The 27,849-nt window shown below is 34.6% G+C and overlaps 1 protein-coding gene across 4 annotated transcripts in view; it reads left to right on the plus strand.

The window, feature by feature from the left end:
* LOC123865628 (inactive dipeptidyl peptidase 10) overlaps positions 1 to 27,849 on the plus strand; it is a 268,820-nt gene that overhangs the window by 98,296 nt on the left and 142,675 nt on the right. For 2 of the 4 annotated variants that reach the window (XM_045906786.1, XM_045906785.1), the window contains exon 2: positions 1,970 to 2,306. The exons of the other annotated variants lie outside the window; for them this stretch is intronic. In XM_045906786.1, coding sequence (XP_045762742.1) covers positions 2,244 to 2,306 — 63 coding nt within the window. In that variant the 5' untranslated portion in view covers positions 1,970 to 2,243. The remainder of the gene's footprint in view (positions 1 to 1,969; positions 2,307 to 27,849) is intronic. 4 annotated transcript variants of the gene reach the window in all.

Below are 27,849 nucleotides of genomic sequence, written 5' to 3' on the forward strand. Positions count from 1 at the left end.
AACAAGCTGATGTCCGCGACTCCGTCCGCGTGGTTTAGGGTTTTTGACTATCTTATGGGAACTCTGCTTTTTCGGAATGAAATGTCCATCTCCAGATGTAACTTATCTTTCGTGCCAAAATTCGGCAAAGCCGTGAAAGGACAGCCAAATTCAGTTACTTTCGTATTCATAAGTAGGTAAGTGTGGATTAGTAGGTACGTCTATAGATTTTAATGAACTAATTAAAAAAAAAAATACAACTTTGACAGAAAATACTTCCTGTTTTATGTTGTAATTTTAAGGTAATTTTTTAAAGTAAGGTAGTTAGGTAAATGAGAAAAATAAACTCAAATTAAAATAATATCTAAATTAAATAATTTAGGTACCTAAATAGGTACCTACACGATTCATTATAATTTGATGGAGTACAATAAATCTAAAAAATCGCAATTATAACAGAGGTTGATGAAGCCTCAACAATTGAATTTCAGACGATAATCTGCAGAATAACCCTTAAACCTTTTATACTCTCATGGGACAGATCCTGGGCCTTAAGCTTTCGCGGGGACTTAGGCCCATCACGTAGAGGACGTGGTAGGCTTTAGTCTTAATTGTTGATAGTTACAACAAATGGATTTTATTCTTTATAAAATCATGATTTATAAGTAAGTTACACTGAACATTTATAACTCCCGGTGGGTGCAGTGCAGGTCTATTTCAACTAGTATAAATTAAAAATTTATAACACCCCCGACAAGTGAAGGTTACAGTAACTAGAAAAGAGCTGATAACTTTCAAACGGCTGAACCGATTTTCTTGGATTATAGCTAAGAACACTCTCGATCAAACCACCTTTCAAACAAAAAAACTAAAATCGGTTTTACAATTAAAATCGGTTCATTAGTTTAGGAGCGACGATGCCACAGACAGAGGCACAGATACACAGATACACACGTCAAACTTATAATACCCGTCTTTTTGGGTCGGGGGTTAAAAAATGAACACTACGATAATAAATAATTAATTAGGCTATTATATGGAGTGCTTACAGGGATTTAATGTTTTGTTATCTTAGTTAACATTATTTTTAACGATTATATTATAGTCGGTATCAAGAATAATAATAACAAAGGAAAATACATTTATTATTTTAATTGCTTTAGGGTACGGATACATTTTATGGTCACGTAAACCGGCTTTATAAAAGGGGCTAAAATTATACAGCATAATGTAAAATGTAATGAAAAATTTAATGGCATGTTTTAACTTCGAATCCGTTCAAAGGTAGTTCAAATTTTGGAATTTTTGCGATTAATATACATATATGTGAATAGATAAGTGACCTCAAGCGACTCACTGGGAGCTATTATGCCTAAAATAAGCTAGGAGCTATAGAAAAGCGGTACCACCACATAGTAGCCTTTGTAGGAAATTCTAAAACCACGCCATCCTATTCCCGTGCATAAATTTTATCATAGTTACGGCAACTTACTCTGAAAACTTTAACTTAACCGCCACAAGAGCCGCATGGTGGACATCCTTGCAACAAGTGACTTTAGCTATAAAAAGTTTTCTTTGTATTCGTCTGCCCTAATTCGGATCCTATGTACCCCAGAGTATACATCATTCATGTACTAGCTAATGCTTGCGCTTATCCTTTAATTTTATTAGATTAGCTTTTTGATTATCCGTAGCGTACCTATATGTTACTCCTCAGGTTTTAATTATATTATACATCCGAAAAATCGCATTGATCCGCTGTAACGTGGTAGTGTGATTGAAGTACCAAATATTACAAGCAGACAAGCACACTTTCACATACCCATATGTTAGTGATTTTATCTTTTGTACCACCTTACAAAATATTGAACAAGCATACTAAAACTATTACATACTATTCTAAGTAATAGTTATTATATTCACACTTATGTAACAATATTAACAAGGAAGTTAAAAAAACACTAAAAGTATTTTGTGCATTTTTCCGCAGTATTTGAAGCTCCAATGAATACTTACACAAATCTTAAAATCTTTGAAAAACTAAACCAATAACAAGAACTGCTGTGAATTTAAACTGAACAGTGCCTATCGTAGTGAAATCGTCCATTTAACGGTAGAGTTTATACACTAAAGATAACACAAAAAATAGATTGAAATACTTAACTTCAACTTACAACATAGACATAAACCTTTGATGAAATAAAGTGTTATGTAAAATGTGTGCAATGTTTTGATTGTCGTTTGTGTTATTTTCCTGAGTGACAATGAACACCGTGCAAAGCTCAGGCGGAGGTCACGGGTCTCTCAAGAAGGATCACAAACATGAGGTAAGGACTAGGGCAATTTTGAGCCTCAATAGCTCAACGATTGAGGAGCGGACTGAATTCTGAAAGGTCGGCGGTTCAAACCTCACCCGTTGCACTATTGTCGTGCCCACTCCTGGCATAAGCTTTACGCTTAATTGGAGGGGAAAGGGGAGTGTTAGTCATGATTTGCATGGCTAATATTCTTTTTAAAAAATCATTTAATGAATAGATACATTTTTGACTTTTCGTGAGGTTTTTAATCGTCAGTATAATGTTAACACAGAGATGTATTGTAAAGATAACGTTACGGTACCCTATAGAGCCTTATCGGCATTGATTACAGTACGTAAATGAGAGAAAGACTATAATATTAATATTTTATATTATGAAGTTACCATAATAATGATTACTATTACGTTACCATAATAATGATTAATAAGTAAGTAACTTATATTTCTCAGCTTTTACTAACAGATTTTCTAAATAGTCATACCGGTAGGCACAGCAAGAGAAGATTTCCAGTTCAATGACCGATGACTTTTGTGTATCATACAATAGGATGAGGTAAGGATGATGAATGAGGATGAGGGGATGAGGAATATATTTTTTATATAGGTCTTAAAATATAATTAAACAAGGAAGTTATACAAAACAATTTTCAAACAGAGCGTTTTTTGGCTAGAGTAATTGATAAAAAACAGTTTTCCAAATGTTGAAGCACTTTCAGATGATCCTAGAATATTTAACATGGTCCATTGTGGCTGAACTGTGCTTTAGCGCAGTTTAAACTGAAAGTAATAAAAAAGCGTTAATTTATATTATAATTTATCGATGTAAGTTAAGTATTGCTTGGTTCAGAATGTTATTTAAAAATTAGTAAGTCATAAACAAAATATAATTTTGACTTACTGGCACCGGTTACTGTAAGTCTTCCCTGATGTAGAGCAAACAGGCGTGTAGTCAGCAGTGCAGATGCAGCCTTGGACTTGACCTACCCCAAAGGCGAGGGCTATCAGTGTGAAGATAACTAGAACAAAAAATAATAATTTTATACAAAACTTATACTCGTAATGTGTGTTCTTGCTGGTCCTACTCGGTAGGAACGTCATTCGAACCAGTGGTAAATTATTTGACGATTCAAAAGCACTTTAAAAAGTTTATTTGAATAAAAATCTATTTATTCTATTCTATTCTGCCTCAACTTGTCTTGAGCCTAAGATGGATTTTAATTTAATGGTTAGACTAGACTAAAGTTTGCGTGAACTAAATCAAAACAAAAATAAATAAACAAGTGTAAATTAAAAATTTATAACACCCCCGACAAGTGAAGGTTACAGTAACTAGAAAAGAGCTGATAACTTTCAAACGGCTGAACCGATTTTCTTCGATTATAGCTAAGAACACTCTCGATCAAGCCACCTTTCTCACAAAAGAAACTAAAATAAAAACGGTTCATTAGTTTAGGCGCTACGGTGCCACAGACAGATACACAGATACACAGATACACAGACACACAGATACACACGTCAAACTTATAACACCCCTCTTTTTGGGTCGGGGGTTAATAAAAAACGTCCTCACGGTAAAACAACTTCATGACGATAACCGCGTTAAAGTGAAGACAAGTTTATTCAAGAAACAACGAACAGTCACTGACAAAGTCGATGTGTGATGCTGGGTATATATCCACCAGACACGGTTTTTTTTTTGCTGCTATTCGTACAACACGCACTGCGATGCGACTCCGCTTGTCTTTTTGTGGAAACCATTAGTTTTTTGTGATCCTAGAATAACAACAACTTGCTGAGACTCAAGTTGTCGTAACTTCATCATCATCATCATCTTCAGCCTGTGGACGTCCACTGTTGGACATAGGCCTTCCCTATAGAGCGCCACCACACCCGGTCCTCAGCCTTCCTCATCCAGCCACTTCCCACCAGCCGCTTTATATCGTCGGTCCATCGTGCTGGAGGGCGTCCCACACTACGTTTGCTTAAACGCGGTCTCCACTCAAGGACTTTCCTTTGAGAATTTGTCGTAACTTGCGTTGATAAATTTTATTGCCACTGCCCGAGGATGCAAACAGGTCTGCAAACATGCACATTAATGTAATTATTTGATAGAAATAGGTTAAATATGAAGAGAGAGGTTAGGAAAGGGAATTCTCTCTTTTCAAAGGGAATCTTTTTTCTATATTAAGTAAATTTAATGTGTGTATGTTACCAGAAATAGCTAGGTGTTATTACCTATGGCAACAAGTCTTAGTACACATGTTTAGAGTCATTATACCTACTCGTAATTCTACCACGATGCTTAAAAATGTGGTTATTAGTTATTATTAGTCGTATTTTGACACAGCTCAAGGGATTTATATAATAGTATAATGCAATTTATGGTATGTACCTACTTAACGGACAAACGCCGCAATTTCTTTGTTTTATACGTCAAGGAAAAACAGCTTTGAGGATAATTGATATACATACCTATATGTATTCGGATCGCAGGAATCCCCTCAGCTGGTGTGTTGCTTATGCGCATAGTAATATTTTGTTAACATCTATTAAGTGGTTTAATAAAATATTATCTAGAAAAAAATTCAAGGTTGTCAAAATATTTTATACCTAACCATATTCTAGAAGCTGCATATATTATTTAAATATTTTTGTCAAACTGAGTGATTTCTATCCTCTTGCATAGTTGACTAAGAGCCCGCGAAGGCCAGATCTTCATTATTTTATAAAAACTGAAAATTTGTGTGTTTGTGTGTTTGTGTTTTTCAACATCGGGAAGAACGATCAGCGACTATGAAGTTTAGATCATGATGGCTTTGGGAGATAACAGGTAAAAAAGGTGTAAAAAATTACGTTAAAGTATGAATTGTAATTTTTTGGGGACAATACGCAGAGAGACTTTCAGCTTTTATAAAATAACGAACGGCGGGGCCCCCCGGGCTCTCTTTTATACGAATATTATTTTATAAGTAATTACAACTATTATTTAAATATCTGCAATTATTATTGTTTATGTCATCCGCACATACTGAGGTGTCCTCTGAGCTCTTATTTAATACTAATTAATTAACATCACTACCATACTCGGCTTAGCCTAATGGCAATTATTTTCATTGATTAGCGAGTAATTGTTATCGTGTAACCAATTTAAGATGTAATATTATTAGATAATATCTAATAATATTATACTGATTTGAATTTAGGTTTTTCAAAATCCTGTGCGAATATTTTAATCTTTCCGGACCAAAAGAAGCATTTGTCCTTTCCTGAGACTGTCTCTGTACTTGTCAAAATAAGTTAAACGAATGAACCATAAAAAACTAGAAGACAGACAGTAAAGTGGTAAATAAAAATAACTTTATTTGATTTACATGGCGTAAAGGTTCTTGTTCAGAATTATTATATCAAAATGCGGAAGGTTGTACGCACATGTAGAATGTACATAGATTAACAAAGTAAAGTAATAGTGAACTTATCGATTAACTCATCACAGAGATCGTTCGTGTCGCAATTAAATTGAGGGAATTAGGAAAAACTTTTTTAAATTGGAAAAATCGTTAAGAAATAATTAACGTTTAAAATAATGATACCACTGTAATGGATTTTGACATCATATTGTAACACTAGCTGATGCCCGCAGCTTCGCCCGCGTGGATTTAGGTTTTTAGAAATCCCGTGGGAACTTTTGAGTTCCCAGGACAAAAGTGGTCTATCCGTACCGCGCGACAAAGTCTTTACTTGGTAAATATACCTTCAATTTCAAGTTATAACCGACGACAGTTTCTAAATCCCATCCACTTTGGTGATCAGATCCCCTGCAGCATCAGGATTGAAGAGTTGGAATCTAAATTTTTTATAGGGCAATGTCGAGAAGTTCCTCTATCAATTAAAAAAAAATTTACTCAAATCGGTTCAGAAATCTCGGAGATTTCGGTATACATAGGTAGAAAAACACAACTCCTTTTTTGAAAGTCGGTTAAAAAAGTAGCCTATGTTACACCCTGATGAATCCTCTACTTGTCTGTGAAAGTCCCGTCAAAATCGGTTCAGTCGTTCCGAAGATTAGCCTTTTCAAACAGACAGACAGACAGACAGACAGACAAAAATTTTAAAAACGTGTGATTCGGTTATGGTATCGTTCAAATAACCATATGAGCTTTATATGAGGTAGTTATTTCAAAATTACAGACAGACACTCCAATTTTATTTATTAGTATAGATTTCATGGATTGTATCAGAACGCTATCTACAGAAGTTATGTTTCTCACTTTTGATCCTATTCCTCATTGCTGAGGGTCCTATCTCCTTCTATAATGCGGCATGCTTGACTCGACTACGTAAGAATTCGACTCCAAGGTGTTGATTATTTTATCAGATGTTAATGATAATACTTAACCGCAACGGCGGCACAGAGAAAAGGTAAATGCCAAATTTGGGCCTCGGAAGTCGGTCACCCATCCAACTGCCTACCTAAATCAAGGTTGCTTAAGCACAAGCAGTTAGCATGCGCTGTCACAATGAAGTCATATAACCTTCATCACGTTAAAAAGTATTGAAAAACCCCATAACTGTGATTCTCTAATCTCACAGTAACACGGCTGTAGGAAGTTTATGAAGAATATAAATTCTCATAACTCAATAAACACTCCCATATATTCTACTGAATATAATCAGTAATCTCCATAACTTCCATGTAGTCATTTTAAGGCTTCATAAATATATAGCCTTTGTTGTCCTTCCCGCTCATCCTACCCATCTCGGGTTAAATAATTTGTGAAACACGCTTTCCATATGACTACATAAGGACGCCTTCACATTCTTCTTCCTTTTTCAATAAATCCTTCACAGTTCAATCTATTAAATTGTGGAATGCCTTGCCTCTCGTAATCAGGGAGGCTAAGTCCATCAATATCTTTAAGAGGCTGGTGAAAGATCACTATTTGTCACTATCACTTTAGCATTATCGGATTTATTGGAACATATTTTACTAGTGTTAATAATAGTATGAGGATTTATTATTTATCTTTTATCTATATATCACAATTATTTATTATTATTTTTTATGTCTATATTATGTATTTTATTATTTAGTACATTATTTAAATTTTAACATGTTTTTATGTATTTATTTATTTATTTATATATTTATTTATTCTAATATTATATATAAATGTATACTTACACCACCTACCTCTGATATCTATAGCTATATCCTTTGGACCATTTTGGTTGCCTGGAAGAGATCGCTAGGTAGCGATAAGGCCGCCAAATTGTACCTATATTTTGTTGAGCTTTGTATGTGTTTTTCTGTACTAATTTTGTGGTGTACAATAAAAGTATATTCATTCATTCATTCATTCATACATTTAAAAATTATTTTATTTTACGTTATACTAGTTTTTGCTCGCAACTTCGTCCACAGTAGGTATACATGTAATTTATTGTCTAGGCTACTTCTGGATAAAGTAATTGAAATTGGTTTAGTAGTTTCAGAGTTTATCGATAGCAAACAAATCTTTCCACCTTATAGTATTAGTACAAATGATCTTAAAATCTGTAATCAATGTCTGCACCCGTACGCGTCGAAATTTCACGGACAGGCCGAAGCGATTTGCCTCCTCGTTTCTAACGCTAAGGTATGGAACGCCCTTCCGGCATCGAATATCCCCTCCACTTCTGGGTAATCTTTTTCACGGTCCATCTTAGGCTCCATCATCACTTGCCAGCAGGTCTGATTGCAGCCAAGCACTAATCTATAAAGAATTAGTGAACCTGAAATTGCATATTCTATCTCTTCTTTATAATCTTCAGACCAGAAGCTGATTGTTGAGATAATAACAATAATCTCAGAATAAGGCGACCCGGAACCTTTTGGCTATGATGCGGCCAATTACTGTAAGAGGTTATCAAACTTACATGTTCTTTTGTATGTTTTTTTGCTGTCTTGTTTGCTGTTTTCATGTTTGCCCTGTTTTGTGTGCAATACAGACTATCTATTGACCTATTAAATTCCAAAAGCAATTTGAGTCTTTGAATTTACTAACATCACAAGACAAAGACAAACAGATCGAGGGCAAGTAACCAGAAAGAATGACACTTTTGTAAAACCATAATATCTCTTAAATTATCTCGTCATATTTAGTATTCAACGCGCAAAGTTGCAGGATATAACTCGTTTTCTTGGTAAGGAGTAAGAACCAGATTAGGTTTGCATTTATACTGGGAATAAGTATAATCCATTTCGTGACGGGAATAGTAAATGCAGTTTTTAGACGTCTTATATGTACTTATTTTTTGTTCACCTAGGTCAGTGCCATGTGATTAGGTTGGGTTATTTATTAACTTGCGAGATACAAACTTAATGCATTATGTATGCTGTGGTGCATGCAGTGCATTTTGTGGCATCAGCTTTTTATGTTAGAAACGTGGCTGTTAGAAGAGTAACATGGACAGAATAGAACAGTTATAACTGACCGCTTCAAGCTGTGACTGCATAGCGAACTGTACTGTTTCCTCACGAGGTTTTCCTTCACCGTTAAAGCAAATGATATCCAATTGCTAAAATGCTAACTCCAAAAAGTTAGTTGCGTAGCCGGGATCGGACCCTCAACATCCGGAATAGAAGGCGAACGTCTTAACCACTAGGCTATCACGACTCTTTTTGTATGCATGTGACTGCATAACAAACCATAACATTCCTTCCATTTTCATACACGAGACCGCTTGAGGGGTAGTACCTGCTATGAGTGTTTGAGCAGTCGAGCAGTTTCATAACATAAACTGACTGCTGTTTTCTCAAACTGTCGACTGCAGCTCTGACGCAATTATCACCCTCCTTGCCACTGCTGTTGAATTGTCAACTGCTCTCAGAATATAAATTCTCACAAAGGACAACAACTGCTCAAGCGGGTAACAACAGTGACTGCTAGGGTCATTAGTGAATCTTGTTCTAAAATCAACTTCTCTATCTATCCGTATATGGCTGCTTAAGATTTTAAATCTTAGTTTCATCAAAAGTAGGCAGATAGTTTTGATTTGGACCACGATCTGGCCTGATGACGAGCGTTGATGCAGCTCAAGTAGACGTAACTATACCTAAGTGAAATGGAAAGGTATAAGGGGCTTTTGATAACTTTAGGACATAATTACCCATAATCTCTTCTACAAAGTACAATTCCGACTTCAATATATTTTTACGTGTAGATGAATATGTTTAAAATCCAATAGCGAGAACATTTCCAAAGTTTTTATCCAGACTTATGCGGTTGATGTCACGAGCATTTGTTTCATTTCAATAAATATATTAGGAAGTTTTAATTTTTCTTTCAAAGGCTTTTAGATATATGACTTTAATGGGATTTAGTTGATTTATCGCCCGAGGTATTATGCGAACCGCAGATAAAGGCAGGCCTTTGATATCAGCTTTCGGCTTATCTTGGACTGACAGCCGCCTTGGCTTCGGATTAATGGGTTGTTGATGAATACGAAGCTTTAACAGGGCTCTCTCCGTCACTCGTTTCCACTCGTTTCATACAAGCGTAGTTCCAATTTCATTTGAATACTAAGCAACCAAAGTCCATGAAATTTTGCAGACATATTCTAGAAACTAATATCTGTGTCTGTGGTGTTTTAGATTTTTCTAAAAATATGTAGTTTTAAAATTACAGGGGCCCAAAGATTTGTATGAAAATTTTTAAGACCGCGTAACTTTGAAACCGAATATTTTAACAGAAATCTGGAAAACCACAGACATAGATATTAGTTTGTAGAATATGTCTGCAAAATTTCATGGACTTTGGTTGCTTAATATTCAAATGAAATTGGAACTACGATTGTATGAAACGAGTGACGGAGAGAGCCCTCTTAAAACCTATTTTTTTGCATACAGTAAAAGAGATGGGCACAGAACGGGCAGTTTTCAAAACTTTTCGAACAGTAAAATCACACTAATATTATAAAGGCGAAAGTTTGTATGTGTGTGTGTGTGTGTGTGTGTGTGTGTGTGTGTGTGTGTGTGTGTGTATGTTTGTTACTCCTTCACGCAAAAACCACTGGACGGATTTGGCTGAAATTCAGAATGGAGATAGATAATATTCTGGATTAGCACATAGGCTACTTTTTATCCCGGAAAATCAAAGAGTTCCCACGGGATTTCATAAAACCTAAATTCACGCGGGCGAAGTCGCGGGCATCGGCTAGTATACAGTATATTACAGCTTATATTATAGCTTTTCAGACAGTTTACATAACCTTCTGTAAAGGAGCAAAAAATTGTTATAATACCAAAACTTTACCACATCTTACTTGCTAGTAATTAGTGCTCTACCAATGGCCATTAAGATCCAGAATAACTTTTCTACAGACAGTCATTTGGAGCTTTATAAATGCACTTTAACAAGGTGCAATAATTTTCGCTCTCACTAACTCTTAGACTAACTAGCATTTCTTATGTATATTTCAGAAGCAACCTAAGATTTTAATCTTAAATTAAATAAAGCTAAGACTGTGTTTAACGCTCATTTACTACCTATTTTGATAACATAGTTAGCGTAGTTTATACCCCCATAAAGCGTACAGAACAGTTCACGACCAAGACAATATAATTTGCATCCAAATTATACTATAATAACAAGCAGCATTCAAATATTATGTTTCAGTCTTGCTGCAATGCGGAAACTTTAGCATCCTAGTCTTCTTTTAAATATAGAAATTATTAATAATTAAAATCTAATATTTAAAGACCAACTAAGAATAGGTTTGGACTTTAAAATAATACAGATTTAAAAATATTTTTGTTGCAAACTAGCTAGGTAATGCCCGGTGTTGCAATGCTGGCTGATGCGCCAAATATTGTACGTTGATGGTTCTAGTCAGGAATTATGAAATAGGATACTACTCTAGCCTGTTATAGATAACAAGTGTAAATTAAAAGTTATAACAGCCCCGACAAGTAAAGGTTACAGTAACTAGAAAAGAGCTGATAACTTTCAAACGGCTGAACCGATTTTCTTGGATTATAGCTAAGAACACTCTCGATCAAGCCACCTTTCAAACAAAAAAACTAAATTAAAATCGGTTCATTAGTTTAGGAGCTACGATGCCACAGATAGATACAAAAATACACACGTCAAACTCATAACACCCCTCTTTTTGAGTCGGGGATTAAAAAGAACTAGTAAAAATATAGGAAAAGGTGCCTAACAAACCCGTCAAAGTCTTTGAAACTTATCTTGCAAATTAAGCTTTAATTCAGGGCTCAAGTGGCTTGAAGGCAGTAAGGGGACTGCGAAGGACTTAAATAAAACGCTTTGCGTCAGCATTCTCTTTGTAACTTTGTAATTTTATACAAAGCGGTCATGTCGACATTCAAACCCACCCTAATAAAAAAGAATTAAAATTGCGATTTGTAATTAAATTTATATATTTCAAACGGAAAATTATTCGATCCAATGCTAATGTTGACGTAGGAATATGTAGGTAGGTCATCATCAACCCATCGCCGGCTCATTACTGAGCACGGCTCTCTTATCCGATTGAGAAGGGTTTGACCACGATGGCCAAATGCGGATCGGTAGACATCACACTCCTTTGAGAAAATTATGCACAACGCCCGGGATCGAACCCCGGCCTGACTCCCCGAATTGGGGGCCGACAACTTAACCACTAAGCATAATGGTTATCATTGTGCAATCTAGTTTCACCGTTTATCTTGTATAAAAAATAATAGGGATTCCTCAAATATTAAGTTCAAAATTCGATTTGCATTGTACTCACAGATACAAATTACATTTTAAAAAGCTTTCAAATTGTAAGGATTGATCAGAATATACATATTATACACATATGAAACATGCCCACCAGGGACTTTGCTTTGTTTATAAAAGCGTGGCACTTAAAATATGTCTATAATTTTTCTCTTCAAAATTCCGCGCTTTAAATATGCACCGCGAAAATACAGTTTGGAATATTCAGTAGTTACTGAAATATTGCATTACTTTATTTTGGGAAAACAAATCTTAGTGACAATGCACACAACTCACGGCAAAATTCCCATCTTTATGCACTTATAAAATGCAGCAATACACTGGGTTTGTGTGTTTACTTAAGTTTTACGTTGAAAAATGTTTCATCCAAGCCTACGTATGGCTTTAAACATTTAAATAATCCTACGCATTTTCTGAGAGAGACACAAAATTAAAACAACTTCATTTAAACGTGTATCAATAAAAATTCATTTTATTTAAAAGAGCTGCTGCCCGCGACTTAGTTCGCGTAAATTAAGATTATATTTTAAAACTCACGGAACATTGGTGTTCAAAATATACTTATTTATTGAATAGAATTTGTGACCCACTAATCTAACCCACATCTTACTCATTCATTTACAAACAAGTAAACTGATTGAATTTTGCAACACCTGGCCCCTAACAATTCGCAAATGTTCTCATCAATTCTTGTCAATGTACAATAGATCGCGCGATAGAACTGCAGATTTTAGGGTTGTAATATTGGAAGTAAGTATTTCTTAAGTTATTTTTACTTACCAGTGGTAGATTCTCTGGAAGGCGATTTAAAAGTACTTTCTGCTAAGATTTAAATATTTATTACTTACTAACTGATGCCCGCGACTTCATTCGCGTGGATGTAGGTTTTTAAAAATCCCATAGGAACTCTTTAATAATCCGGGGTAAAAAGTAGCCTATGTGCTAATTCAGGGTATAATCTATCTCCATTCTAAATTTCAGCCCAATCTGTTCAGCAGTTTTTGCGTGAATGAGTAACAAACATACACACACACATACATACACACGTACACATATACCCACAAACTTTCCCCTTTATAATATTAGTGTGACTTACTTACCTACTTTGTCTGTGTGGATTAGATTTCTTGAAAACTCCTTGGGAACTCCTTGATTTTCCGGTTAAAAATTATTCTTTGGATTCTCCAGGATGTCAAAATCTGTTCAGCTGCTACGCCATGAAAACGTAACAGACAGACAGACATACTTTCGCATTTATAATATTAGTTTATTCTTAATCCATCACAAGATTATAATGAAAAGCTTTATCTACTAATCTTTTCCAGATTAGAATAAAATTTTCACTAAGACTTTTAGTGATTTAACACTAATGGTCCTACGAGTAATTTTGCGAATAACAGAGATTATTTTATTATTATTTCATCGCATTGTAGTTATTTCTAGTAAGGTAGCCCTACCCTGTGTTACATCCATCTTGTAGACTATTAACAAGATTAATGTTGTGCAGTTCCGGAAATCTCGTGTTGTATCCATTACCTACTGAGAAACTTCGAAGTTCTCTTTTTACGATTCCTCTGACTCATTGAATCTTGTGAGTAGGAACTTACACTCCACAGAGTAGGTACAGCTGCATTGCACCTGTACGACGCGATTCTGTTGCGCAGAAATACCTAAAAACGCTGGCTTATTATGAGTTTTTGTCTTTATATGTGGGTTTTGTCTGGTTTATGTATGTCTGTATTGTATGGTCTGGTAAGCTTCGATTCGACTCGCTCCAGCTATACACGGCGCTGCAATTGCTTGTATAGTACAGTATGGCATATTATTTTAAACTAGCTGACGCCCGCGACTTCGTCCGCGTGGATTTAGGTTTTTCGAAATCCCGTGGGAACTCTTTGGTTTTCCGGGATAAAAAGTAGCCTATGTGCTAATCCAGGATATTATCTATCTCCATTCCGAATTTCAGCCAAATCCATCCAGTAGTTTTTGCGTGAAGGAGTAACAAACATACACACACATACACACACATACAAACTTTCGCCTTTATAATATTAGTGTGATTGAATACTTCCGAGTTTCTTGCTGGTTCTTCTCGGTAGGAACGGCATTCCGAACCAGTTGTAGATTATTTTGACGATTTAAAAGCACTTGTAAAAGTTTAATTGAATAAAAAAAATTCAATTTTGTTTTTTTTTTATTTTTAGCATTAGGCTCACCTCTTAAGCGGAGAAAAGAGATGTGTTCAGTCGACCAATCATATTCTTAATAGATGACGTACAAATGTTTCTTGCTCCCTCAAGCAAAACAACTGTGGAACTGTGTGACGTGCATTGTATAGTTGCAGGTGGTGTTGTTATCACTGTGGCAAACTGTCTAACTGCTCAGAACTTTATACTGATATTACTGTAAGGTAAAACAAAATATGTCATGTTATTTCGGAATTAGGTACTCATCGAACTCGCGTTAGTTGGAATTGGCTTTTCCTGGAATTAGGTACCTACCTTTACTGAAACTATACATAACTAGATGATTCGCATGAGTTCATCCGTGTGTAATTAGGTTTTAAAAATTCTGTGGTTACTTTGATTTTACACGATAAAGGTGCCTATGTCAATTTCCGGGACGCAAGCTACCTCTGCGACAAATTTCATAAACAGATAGGCCTTTAACAATCTGTGAGACTCTTTGATTTCCCGGGATAAAAAGTAACCCGGGAAGTAAGCTAACGCTGTATCAAAATTCACCAAAATCGGTTAAACTGTTGCGCCGTGTGAAGCTAGTAGACACACAGACTCACTTTTGCATTTATATATTGTATAATAGTAAGGATAGTAAGTTTGGACGTTTTGAACAATTTTCCATTTCAATAGTAAAACACTTGTACAAAAGAAGATATTGGAACCTTCAACTACTTTGATATATTATACCACTTTAGTTGAAGATAAACCCGTGTTGGGAATTTCAAACGGACCATTTGTAGGCGGATTTCTCCTTCGAGATGTATAAAACGTAACAATACCCGAACTGACCCGTAAATTATGAACCTTTATACGTTTCGTAATTCTCATCCTGGGGATAGAAATGAAACCCTTATTGCAATAGATGACCTTGTAGAAAATTAATTTAAAATTGTCAAAATTCTGCTCGGAATATAATTTTGAACGATTTTTAGGGTTCCGTACCTACCTCAAAAGGAAATCAGAACCCATATAGGATCACTTTGCTATCTGTCTGTCTGTTTGTCTATCTGTCTGTCCGTCCGTCCGTCCGTCGTATCTGTCAAGAAAACCTATAGGGTACTTCCCGTTGACCTAGAATCATGAAATTTGGCAGGTGGGTAGGTCTTATAGCACAAGTAAATGGAGTAAAAGTACGTTACGTAGAGTATGGAACCCTCAGTGCGCGAGTCTGACTCGCACTTAGCCGATTTTTTGTATCAATTGGCTGATTTTCTGTATGACCTAAAACTACTGTATATGTAACAGGCAGTCACGAATAGACATTAATTACGCTTCATACCAACTTGCGGTCAGCGCGTTTACTTATTTCGTATCAATCAGGATTCCATCCCTTACTACTTACCTCGCAGTTTGAGCAATTAAACTCTTTTTATCAGCAGAAAACCAGACCCATTCCATAACTGACCGTTCAAAACACATTTGTTATACCTTTTATTGGGCCATTTATTAGTCCTGAATGTACAATTTACTGTTATGTAATTTCTGTTTGAAATTTGTTTACGAATAAAAAGGAATTGTTGCTGTAGAATTTTTGTGCGTTATCGAAGCAACTTGATGAAGATCGCTACCCATATTATAAATGCGAAAGTATGTTTGTTTGCTGGTTCTTCCTTGAAACGGAGCAACGAACGGTTTGACATGATTTTTTGCTGGAAATTTAATTTTTTATGGAAAATCAAAGAGTGCTGTGCTGTCCTGTAATCACGTAATGTTTTTTTCTGAACCTCTAGCAATAATGTTTTATTCTTGACTAACTAATTTTGGTTTGGACTTTCTTCCAATAAGTTCTAAATAATAAGCAAGCATGTGTAAAGAATCTTAATAAATGAGTTTATTAAAGGCTTATTATGTAGATATTGATATTGTAGGTGACGTATATCATAATATTGATTAATGTGTTCTGCGTTCAAAGCAAAGATTTCATACAAGGTACTTACAAAGCAAAGAAGACTTTAGAAGACGTTTCAATGGAACTATAATGCAAAGGCTGTGAATTTTTTAAAGTGTTTTGGTAAGGAAAAATTGCTTTCAGAGATTTTATACTTCATAATATGCTCCACGAGGAAGCTTTAGCTATATAAATATAATGTTTATATTTTTAGAGCTCGAGAGCTGGAGACGTGGGGTTAATAATAAGCTAACATTGCAGTTGTTATTTCATAAACTCACGCGGGAAACAACGGGAAGAGTAAAACAACAATGTTGCCGTATTATACAATATATAAAGCAAACTCATTCCAGCTTGTACTGCAACCATGGAGGGTATGTGCATACCTACACACAACCATAAATCAACTCGTTCGCTCGCTCCTGTTTCGCACGGGTGGGCTTAGCCTATAAACTTTAAGTGAATGTGTTATACTTATCCTCTCTAAATTATCTCAATGATGATGACAGCAGCATTGAAACCAACTAGAAGCTTAGGTGTCATAAAAAAATGAAACACTCAATTTATTTACCAGAAAGGATCTAAGTTACAATACAATAAAACCAAACATTGTATACTTCTCGATGTTATTAGCGAATATACAGATGTCTGTATGTAAATTGCGACTTTGCAATTTACACGCGAGGCCAGTAGAGAGAGGTCTTCAAAAACATTTTGGTGAAAACTTGAATATAATCCGTCTGGCAATTTTTAGATGTGCCCTTTTAAAAAGACAGACATGAATGACTTTATTATATATCTACAGGAATTTTATTAAGAGTTCATTTAAGGAATGTCGTATCCTTCATTAAAGCAAACCATTGTAACCTGCTAAAACTACCAATAACACTCTCTATCTTTTAAATGTATATTATGCTACCGTAAAGTCGACATTGTGGCCGGAGGATCAAATGTTCGGGACAAAGGAATCGCTTAAATTATCTCGTGAAACTAGCTTCAGCAACAATATACTCAGGAACGTACGAGGCGCCCACAAATACCAAACATAATGTTCATACATAGAACGTGACATGGTATAATCAGAAATAAGTCCCACAGTCACATACCTAGTCACATTTACAGATTTTAATCAATGTAATGTTAAAATTGAGCTTAAATCAGCCCGCCGTGGTACTAAAGCGTTTTTGTATACACAGAAGCGATTTTATCACTTTTTACCAAAATTATTTTGTGTCATCGACTTCTGATCAAAAAATCTAAAATATTTTTTATTTCATCTAGGTAGCCCAACTTTATAGGCGTTTATGGGTAGGTAAAGCTTCTCTAAGAGACAATACCTTTTGTTTCATAATTCCACTTAAAACCAGACGTACGTAGAAAGTAGATTTATTTGTAAATTCTTATTACAAAGGAGCAAAAACTTTATATTTTACCTGAATACAAATTCGATAACTATGAATTCGATTTTATTGTAAAAGTTGATCCTGATACGTATACTACAGTACTAAGTTTTTTTATTGATAAAACCGTTAGGGTGAAAGCACTATCACTAAAGTTCGTCGTATATAAATGTTTCATACATTATTTATAAGGGTACACGTTTTATCTCTAACTTAAGTGATACAATATATCAATAGTTGAACATTTCGACAGATTGTTTCGTATCAGCGTTCCTTCGATTGGTAAAAGCACTATGTAACGCGTGAAAATACCAGCTGACTAGGTGAAATATTGTCCCATCTGGACATATACGAGTTTAACAAGAATTTATGGTTCAATAATGCGTAACGTATGCTCATAATATAATATGCAATAGCAGCGTCGCGTCTAGTTCATAGCGAATACCTAGTTGACTGCGTTTGCTATGTGCAGACATGAAAAGGAATTTTAGTTAGATGTGCAGAATATATACCTGATTCATTTAGTTATATTCTATTTACTTATTCACCTACCCATCTGAACTTTTCTATTATAATTCAACAAAACGTGACTAATAAATAATTAATTAGTACGCTACCGGTAGAGCACTTCCGTCCCAATTCCCGGGCACGCATCTACCTCCAACATTTCGTTAGGTATAACTATCTTCATTTTAAGCAATTACGAGTAAATATCACTTGTTTCAACGGGGAAGACACCTACAAAATTTCTTAAAGGTAAGTCTGCCAATTTGAATTTGGACTATTGCCTAAACTCTTCTCTTTCTGAGACTTATCACATAGTAGTGAACCGAGTGCTATTACTTTGATCTAACTTCGTTCGCAGGAAACCGATATAAAGCCTGATCCTTTCACAAGTACGAAGTCAAGAGCGAAAAGGGAGATAAAGAACTACCACATTTTGCACTTAACTTTACCCGTGTAAAATTAGGTCAAGTTTTATGTTGGATTCTTGTGAACCGATTTTGATCAAAGCATACCTATGTCATATTCTTACAATTTGTTATTTCAGGGTTTGAGCAGCGAAGCCTCGTCTAATCTAATGGAAAATACAGGGAGGATAATTAGAGACTAGTTTTTTAATGCCTCAACTTCTCTATAAGTATTAATTGCGTGAAGGACGTACAAGCGAATGAATAAGCGAGATATTACAAAATAACAATAATAAAACAAGTTTACAAAATTTTAAAGAAGTTTGTGAGCACAAAGTGTGTTTGTAGTACCTAGTACCACAGGAAAGAGAAAAATAAACAGCGCCAGCAGATAGTTTATTAAGAAAACGAAGTGGAGTTAAAGTACACTGGGCAAGAACAGCTTGCAACGGATGTTCTTGGCTAAATACGCGGGATGAAAAGTTTTTGTAAAAATAAAATGCTTAATTACAAGACAACGACTGTACTCCAGACTGGCTTGCGGCCAACGCGACGACTCTTTGTAATTACATCGCAAACGTTATAACATCTTATTACTTCTCTTGTAGTTTGCTGTACAGACTTAATATCTTTTTATTGATAGCGCTATAAAAATCTTTAGCTTTGTTTACATTTTTACCAAGGAAAATACTATACTCTAACGAGAACGTTTTACAGTAGATTGAAATTAAATGATAACTTGACATCCCCTTTTGTTGACTATCGGCCAAAATTAATACTCTATCTTTAACTTGTCGATAAGTTACTTAGCAACGCTGTTATTTGTCAACAAGACTTTTGACGAATAACAACATTGCTAAGTAACTTATCGACAGATTACAGATAGATTGATTTTAATTTTGGCCGTAAGTCATTGAGTGGGCGATAGAGAGAGCTGAGCTTGACATTATGGTCAAGTCAGAAATGAAAACATTTGTAGAATTCGACATAGAAGTGGTAAAGCTGGATGAAGATAATATGCGGTACTGACTGATTGATGTGGTGTCCTAAGATGCTAGAATGATGACGTACTCAGCGAAGTTTTAGTATATCCCCCACTATGTGGAATAGCGATATGAAACGAGTTGCACTGAGTCTAATTACAAGCAATACAAGATTTTGGAGTATGGAAATCTCTTTAAAAGACCTAAGTTTAGTAGTAGACACCCATCATTGAGATGAAGGTGACAACAAATAATGACGCTAGTAGCACCACTATTGGAAACTATTATTACCCTATTATTACCCTTTGACATCTAGTTGCCTTCAAGATATCTCACTTCCCATTCATTTTGGAAACTACCGCTACGTATGGTTATATACCAAGTACCTACTATCGTACGTGAAGACGGTAACTAAACGTAAGATAGCATCAAAGATGTCCCCAAAGGAAATTACTATTACGATGCTACGCCAATGTAAGCCAATTAGTGATATGGGTTTATACAATTGCCAATACATGTCCCGAATTAGTGCGGCCCAACTAAGTAAAGTACCATAACTATCGGCGAAGTCCCAGGTTAGATTGCTGTGAAACGCAAACGTATCATAGACAAACAAAAAATTAAAATCCATACACAAGTTAAAGCATATATAATAAGTACTGTGGTGAAATTCTTCTTGGGACTCATGCCAATTTCACCAGACTAAAATCCATACTAATATAAATTATTAATACGAAAGTGTGTCTATCTATCTGTCTGCTAGCATTTTACGGTCCATAACTTAAACCGATTTTGACTAAAAGTTACTTGCATCCCGGGGCAGGGCATCCTACTTTTATCCCGGAAAGTCAAAGAATTCATACGGGAATTTTAAAAATCTGAAAAAGTTGAAGATATCATCTATTTAGTACATAAATAGCTTGCATCCAGGAGATTGGCATAAAAGTAGTAACTTTTTATCCCGGAAATCAACGAGCTTCCACGGGATTTTTAAAAACCTACATAAAAACTTTCATAGTTTACAGAGGATGGCTATCTGTGTATGTAATTAATGTAATTAAATGTTATGAACAATAAAGAAAAAATACACTAAGTCGCGAGCATCATTTCATTTTTTATACTTTTAAAAGGCAGCACCTGTAAATTGCTTGCTGTTGCATAGGGAAATCCTGTTCAAATAACGTGTTCTATATTCAAATTATCTTGCTATTGGCATATCGGGGTAAAATGGATAAATGGAATGGAGCGAAAATAGGAAATAGAACCGTAGTTGTGTATACGGTAGAATGCACTGAAAAAGCCTATTTATATTTATGAGGTTTTCATACAATGGGAAAGCACTTTAATTTAATCTCAACGCATAATTTAATATTCATATAAATGCATATTGCATAATGAAAGTTCATATAATTAAATTAAAAACAAAATGGGGTTAGCAAAAAGTCATTATTTTTAAAGCGTATTTTTCCTTGCAACAGGATTTTTTTTATTTGTATGTGTGTTTTTTGTTATGGTATGATGGTTATCATCATCAACCCATCACTAGCTCCCTACTAAGTAAGAGTCTCCTCTCAGAATGAAAAGAGTTTGGCCATAATAGTCTACCACGCTCGCTAAGTGCAGATGGGCAGACTTCAAACACTTTGAAAATATTATAGAGAACTCTCAGGCATGCAGATTTCCTCACGGTATTTTCCGTCACCGTTGAAACAGGTTATACTCCAAAACGTTAGAAATGTGTGGCTGGGCTCGAGCGTCGGACCCTTCGACACGGAAGCCGACATTTTAACCAATAGGCTATTACCTATTACCCGCTATGATGTTTATGGAATGTACTAACTTACTATTTGATACCGACGTCATAATTATGTTTTATATTTCGTATCAATATAACAGTCACATGAGTCATAGTAGGAGTGAGCGCAAAAACCTATTAACAAAGCCACTACGTAAAGCCATATTCACACGTTATTATAATAATGTCCTTCCATTTTATTTTGTGGGATGATAAACAGTTCCGGTTTTTCATGTGAAAATATGACTAACTAGACAACTGGTGTTGTTTTTAAACATATTATTTTCTATACAAAACGTGGAAAAGTAAACGTGAGTAAACGAAAGACAAACTAACATTAGCGACGATAACCAAAACAAAGGGACAAACTTGCCGTGCAAAAACAAAACGAGTAGGGGTAGGTAGGTATATGAGTGAGGCAATCAGTACAATAGAGCGAAGTAGGCCATCGAAGTTCTGAACTCGTAGAAGTTGGGAACAACAGCTTTTTGCTTAGCTAGTTCAAAATTGTTCCGTTCAAAAAAAATCAACGATTTCGGCTATAAGCATTACAACTCTCAGAAAATATCTGTAATATCCATTTTCTTGTACGTAAAGGTGTATACTGATTAGGTAAAAATATGACTAACAAGATAGGTACTTAATTGACGCTGTTTTAACCCCCGACCCAAAAAGAGGGGTGTTATAAGTTTGACGTGTGTATCTGTGTATCTGTGTGTCTGTGTATCTGTCTGTGGCATCGTAGCGCCTAAATGAATGAACCGATTTTAATTTACTTTTTTTTGTTTGAAAGGTGGCTTGATCGAGAGTGTTCTTAGCTATAATCCAAAAAAAATGGTTCAGCCGTTTAAGAGTTATCAGCTCTTTTCTAGTTTTCTTGTAGAAAAGAAGGTTAGATAACCGTTAGGTTCATAATATTATGTCAATAGACAAATGTCAAGCGGTCAAGATGGACTTTGCCTAAATACATAATTATTTATTTGAAAATGATGTTTTGGAAAACTCAGATACTTTAGATCGTAGGCGCGGAATAGTCCAAGAAAATCAGTTCAGCCGTTTGAAAGTTATCAGGTCTTTTCTAGTTACTGTAACCTTCACTTGTCGGGGGTGTTATAAATTTTTAATTTACACTTGTTAATCATATTATTTTACATACGAAACGTGGAAAAGTAAACATGAAGTTAACGAAAGACAAACTAACATTAGTGACGAGAACTAAAACAATGGGGGCTAACGTGCAAAAACAAAACGGGTACTACTCAAAACGAGTGAGGCAATGGACCGAAATGGGCCATCGAAGTTCTGAACTCGTAGAAGTTGAAAACAGCAGCTTTTTGCCTAACTAGTTCACAATTGTTTTGTTCATAAAACTCCAACGGTTTCGGCTATTTGTATTTATGACTCGCACAATATAATAATATCCTTGTTCTTGTGTGTAATAGGTGTTTAATGATGCATTTACATGTAATGTAACGATTTGGAGATTGGTTTGAGCATAACATTACAATGGTGCAATTGGTTAACGCCCGCTGAGATTTTAGTCTCTGTCATTTATATAAGATAACATAACAGAGAGAGCGCTATTCTAACTTCTTTCCGTGGATAGAGTATAATAAATTCTTCTTTTTGTTATGTTTAAACAAACTATTTCTTATCATATGACATTATTTACTAATATGTAATGATATTTTTATAATTTAGTGGATACCAAGATTCCGTTGATGAGACTAGATTAACACTTTGCTCGACTTGGTCTTACTCTCTTAGAGTGTTGTTATTTTAGGTAATTTTAAGCCCAACTTAAGAAAATGTAAAAATAAAAGATAACCTGACGATAAGATTAAGGCTGACCACGAAAAGCAAATATTTCTGCCATCTATAAACTTAGTTCCACTTAGAATAACAAAAGACTTTCTCAAACTTTTGTAGTACCTAGTATCTAACTATTCTGCACCGCTCACAATATTCGATTTCATATTTATATCACGTACATAAAATTTTACAACTGTACCAACCAGTTCAGGTCATTTTACTTAAATGTAAAGACACTTTCAATAAATTATAACTTATATAACTCTTTCTATTCGTTTGGATCTGTATGTTAGCACTTACTCGTAGCATGACTTGAGTTTATTTCCCTCTTTTCTCATTTTTAAAGGAAACTATTTCACAGGCATTACCTACTTTTATATACTTATCACGTTACTAGTATGCATTTGTTACAAAGAGCTAGTTCAAGAAAAAGTTCAAGGATTTATTGTAACATTGAGCTGAAACGCGATATATAACACGAAAGCTTAGGATCGCAAATTACTTGGAAAATTTATGCATTGCTACTAGCAGAATTTCTTGTTGGTATTAAGTTTTGCGTGACGTAAAGGATGAAATACAATGTTGGCTAGAAATTTTATTTATCAGTGTTTAATTTATTAGAGTAGACCTATAGAACATTGCGCAACCGAGAAATTGGCAGAAAACAGTTGGATTAGGAAAGGCCTATAATTTCCAATAGTGGATACAAACAGACATGTGGTACTTGATTATTTTTATTCAAATTTTATCATTAAAGAATTAGTCTCTCTTTGAAATCTAATTTGTAGACACTTGTTGTAACTAATCGCTAATGCTTTTGATTCGTGGTATTGCTAAATATGTGCTTGCCAAAACTTTTCCTGATAACAAGTTGCCTTATAAAATCAAAAGACATTGAAATCAATAGGCCTTTCCCGTATTCAGCCAAACAAAAACGATCTTTATTCGTATTCAGTAAAGTTTATATTTCAATAAAAATATTAGATTTGTATTGTGTGGATATGAAAAACAATAAGGAGTAAGAGAACTAATCTAGTCTATATAACTATTTATATTTTTTGTCTCGTGTTGAGTTGTTATAGCGCAAAATTATATCTTTGATTTATTGTACAAGGCTTAATGTTATTTGCAGATCCATAAAGTTGAATTATTTGCCTGACCCTAATCAATATTGGTTAAGAACATCACATTTTAACAGTAAAATCAAGGGGAGGTTTTGAGATCAATGGTAAAATAACTTCTACGCGTAGGTATTAACAAATTGTTACAAATGTTCATATCATATCCAAAGTGAACTCAAAATAAGTAGAGTTACTTACTTAAAATTATTTTCAAGTTTTCACAGCTGCAAACTTAGCTCCGGAGAAAAGTCTAAACTTTCTTCCGGAGCTGGGTCTGATAAAAGTGTTAATGATATAAGTACGTTATTTACCGATCTTTTATAACTTAGTTTACTATGTAGGTGCTTCTGAGATTCTATGACTATGCATTCGTAGAATTTGTCCAATTCTCGGGGTGTATAATTATAGTAACGAGGTATAGGTATGTATGAATTGGTAAAGACTCCAAATCGATATTATGATGGATCTTAGAAGATTCAATATAATTATGAATAGGGACGAATTACTTTAATAACTATTTCTTTCCTTAGTTTCAAATATCTGTCAAGTTGTAATCTTTGACCAATTAGGAAACCAGGCCTATTATATGCTAGGTATATAGACTCTGCAAGACAAAATAAAACTCAAGTCACTGAAGTAGGTAACTTATAATTCAGCCCATTTTAAAATTGTTACCTTGTTGTTAAGTTTTGAATTATTTAGAGATGAAAAGAAAGAATCTATCACTGTCGATACCTGGGTATTCCTCGACCTGGTGACAATAGCAATATCCATGGATGAGGATGGATGTTATGTAAATTCCTACTGATCGAATATTCAATATTCGACATTATAAATATTTAGAGAACGCTGGAGCTTGCCAATTGTCGTCCCTGGATATTCTGGAACCGCTGCGTTCTAAAGAGGTCATTTCCAATTGTCCAAATCCTTTCAATTTTGGGCCTTATCGATAACAGGGAAAATGCAAATAGAACAAAAAGAGACATTGAGTTATGTCTGCGCATGAAATTTCTTAATTTTTTTTTTTCATGAATCTGGCTTTCTCATAAATTTTTAAGTTATCAAATCTTGACGATTTGATAACTTAACGGTTTGACAAGAAACTGTTTACATTAAACCGATAAGCCCGAGTAACTGAGCTTGGACCTTAATTTGTTTCTAGCGTAAGCCTTGAGGCTACGTATCTAAAGGGTCGTAATGAAGTTCATGTCATCATCATACGGAGATACCCGCTATAACGGTAGGTATTTATACTCGTAGAGCGCCGTTCGACGAAATGAAGCCGTGATTAGACCGTGTGACGGTGTGCGTATAATCTCATAAATACAGAACCCTTCAGAAATTGAGTAGTGGTGCGTCTTAGACATTTTCGTAATATTTTTAGGGCAAGATATGCCCAGAGATAACTTGCTGAAATAGAATCTGCTCTCAAAACAGATGACAAGTGAAATCAAAAGAGCCATAATTTCGTTAAATAATAATATTATAGTATGTTTATTTAATTTTGTAAAAAGGATTATAACTAATTATACTTACATACCTACTTTTAAAGAAATAATATTCGTAACAGTTGATTTTATATTACTTTATGAAATGAATATATGCTAGTTAGGCAAAATACGAAACCCATTTCGAATTTTAGTTTACTACTGTTCCAACATTGTAAACACTTGAAATTCGCAGTGAACAAAATGCATTTGTGAGAAGTCTCGAAATCCGCATGTGCTTACGAAATACTTCAGCTAAATATCTGAAACGTGTAAACAGAAACAGGAAATTTATTTATTCCATGCAGCTAGAAATCTTTTTGGAAGAAAATGTTGCCAAGGACAAATAATACGTGATTCTTTTATTTTGAAAATACTTACCAGCAACTCATGTATTATGACTTGAGAATGGAGTCTATACCATGACTAACTGACTAACTTTACAACCAATAAGCATAACAAATAAATATAATACTATAGCAGCGTTTGCATTTGTTAATCGGACCGCGGTCAACGGACCCAAAAAGTTTTATACATATCATTTTCCAAAAGTTGATTCATGCATGATTTTTTTATCAATATGTTTATGTAATTTTTTCATGTTTATGAATATTAAGTATTTGAATAATACAATAATTTATTCATTATACCTACTGTGAGTTAGTTTGTATGATATAAAGTTTGGAGGATTTTCGACTTCAATGAATTTAATGCATAGACTAAGCAATTCCTTTATTCGTTGTCTATTAAAATTTGGACGGAAATAAAGCATACTCTTTTTAAATGTCGATAGAATTCTAGGTCAAACCGTAATCTATAGTGCCCAGATAGTGCCATATAAATTTTTACTAGCGGATCACAAACGGCCATAAAATAACCTATTTTATATCTTTTATTTCAACAGTATATTTTGGGCAGAGAAATAGCCAACAGTATGTTTAAATAGCTGATACCTTAGACTTCACGTGGATTTAGATTTTAAAAATTCCTTGGAAACCCTTTTATTTTACGGGATAAAAAGTAGCTTATATTACTCTCCAAGTTTTTAGATATATCCATACTAAAAGTCACGTCAATCTGTTGTGTGTATCCGTTGCGGCGTAATTGAAAGACTAACCAACCAATAAACACACTCTAGCATTCATAATATGGATAGGAAAGGTGAAAATAGTGTTAACTGAAAACAAAAGTAACGAATACTCCGTCTTCGGATCCGTGGGAATTCCGAAAAATCTGCTATTTTTCCTTGTCTATATTAAAATGAAAATCTTTGTGCAAAATTTAAGTCCAAGGGTTTGTGTTGGGCGTTGATGACAGTGATTCAGGATTTTTATTTTTATATACTTATCTATATGTATTTTTTTTTATTTCAGGTAAGTGCACGCTTAAAACCAACAAGGCGTAAGTTTTGAAGGTAAACCAGAAGTACAATAAACTCTACGCTGGAAACACTTAAAAGCTGCAGAAAAAAAAAAATATTCTGGATGGACGAAAAAGATTGAAAACTTTAACCTGAAACACTACATCAGCATTATTAAATTATAGATATCTATATTAATATTTATCGCAACTGTATAATTTCTGTTACCAGCTGTATATTCGTAGATATACGTTTCTTCTTCCTAGATTTTACTGACAATCATATTTGTTTAACCGAAATGAACACACGTTTTTAGTGTTCCGTACCTCAAAAGGAAAAACGGAACCCTTATAGGATCACTTTGTTGTCTGTCTGTCTGTCCGTCCGTCGTCAATTCTTCATATTGCTTGATAGGCTGATTCCGTTAATATCAATCAGTCAATTAATTCTTTTTTAAATATGAAAAATCGATAAGAAGTGAGTTTGCCTGTATTTTTCGGATAATTACTTAAACTGAATTGAATTATGATTGATTTAGGCTTCCCTAGACAATGCTGGTAAAATGCTTAAGATAAAAGGCATGATAAAAGCTTTTTACTGTTGAAGTTTCTAATATACCTAAAAGAGTCTTCACACCTGAACATAAATAAATTAGGAGATAATGGTCTATTTTGATACAATAATAAAGATTTGAAAATTATGTTCTGCCTGTTACAGTTGATCCATACTAATATTATAAATGCGAAAGTGTGTCTGTCTGTTTGTCTGTCTGCTACGTTTTCACGGCTCACC

This window comes from Maniola jurtina, chromosome 5 (genome assembly GCF_905333055.1).
Source record: "Maniola jurtina chromosome 5, ilManJurt1.1, whole genome shotgun sequence".
In the NCBI taxonomy this organism is placed as follows: domain Eukaryota; kingdom Metazoa; phylum Arthropoda; class Insecta; order Lepidoptera; family Nymphalidae; genus Maniola; species Maniola jurtina.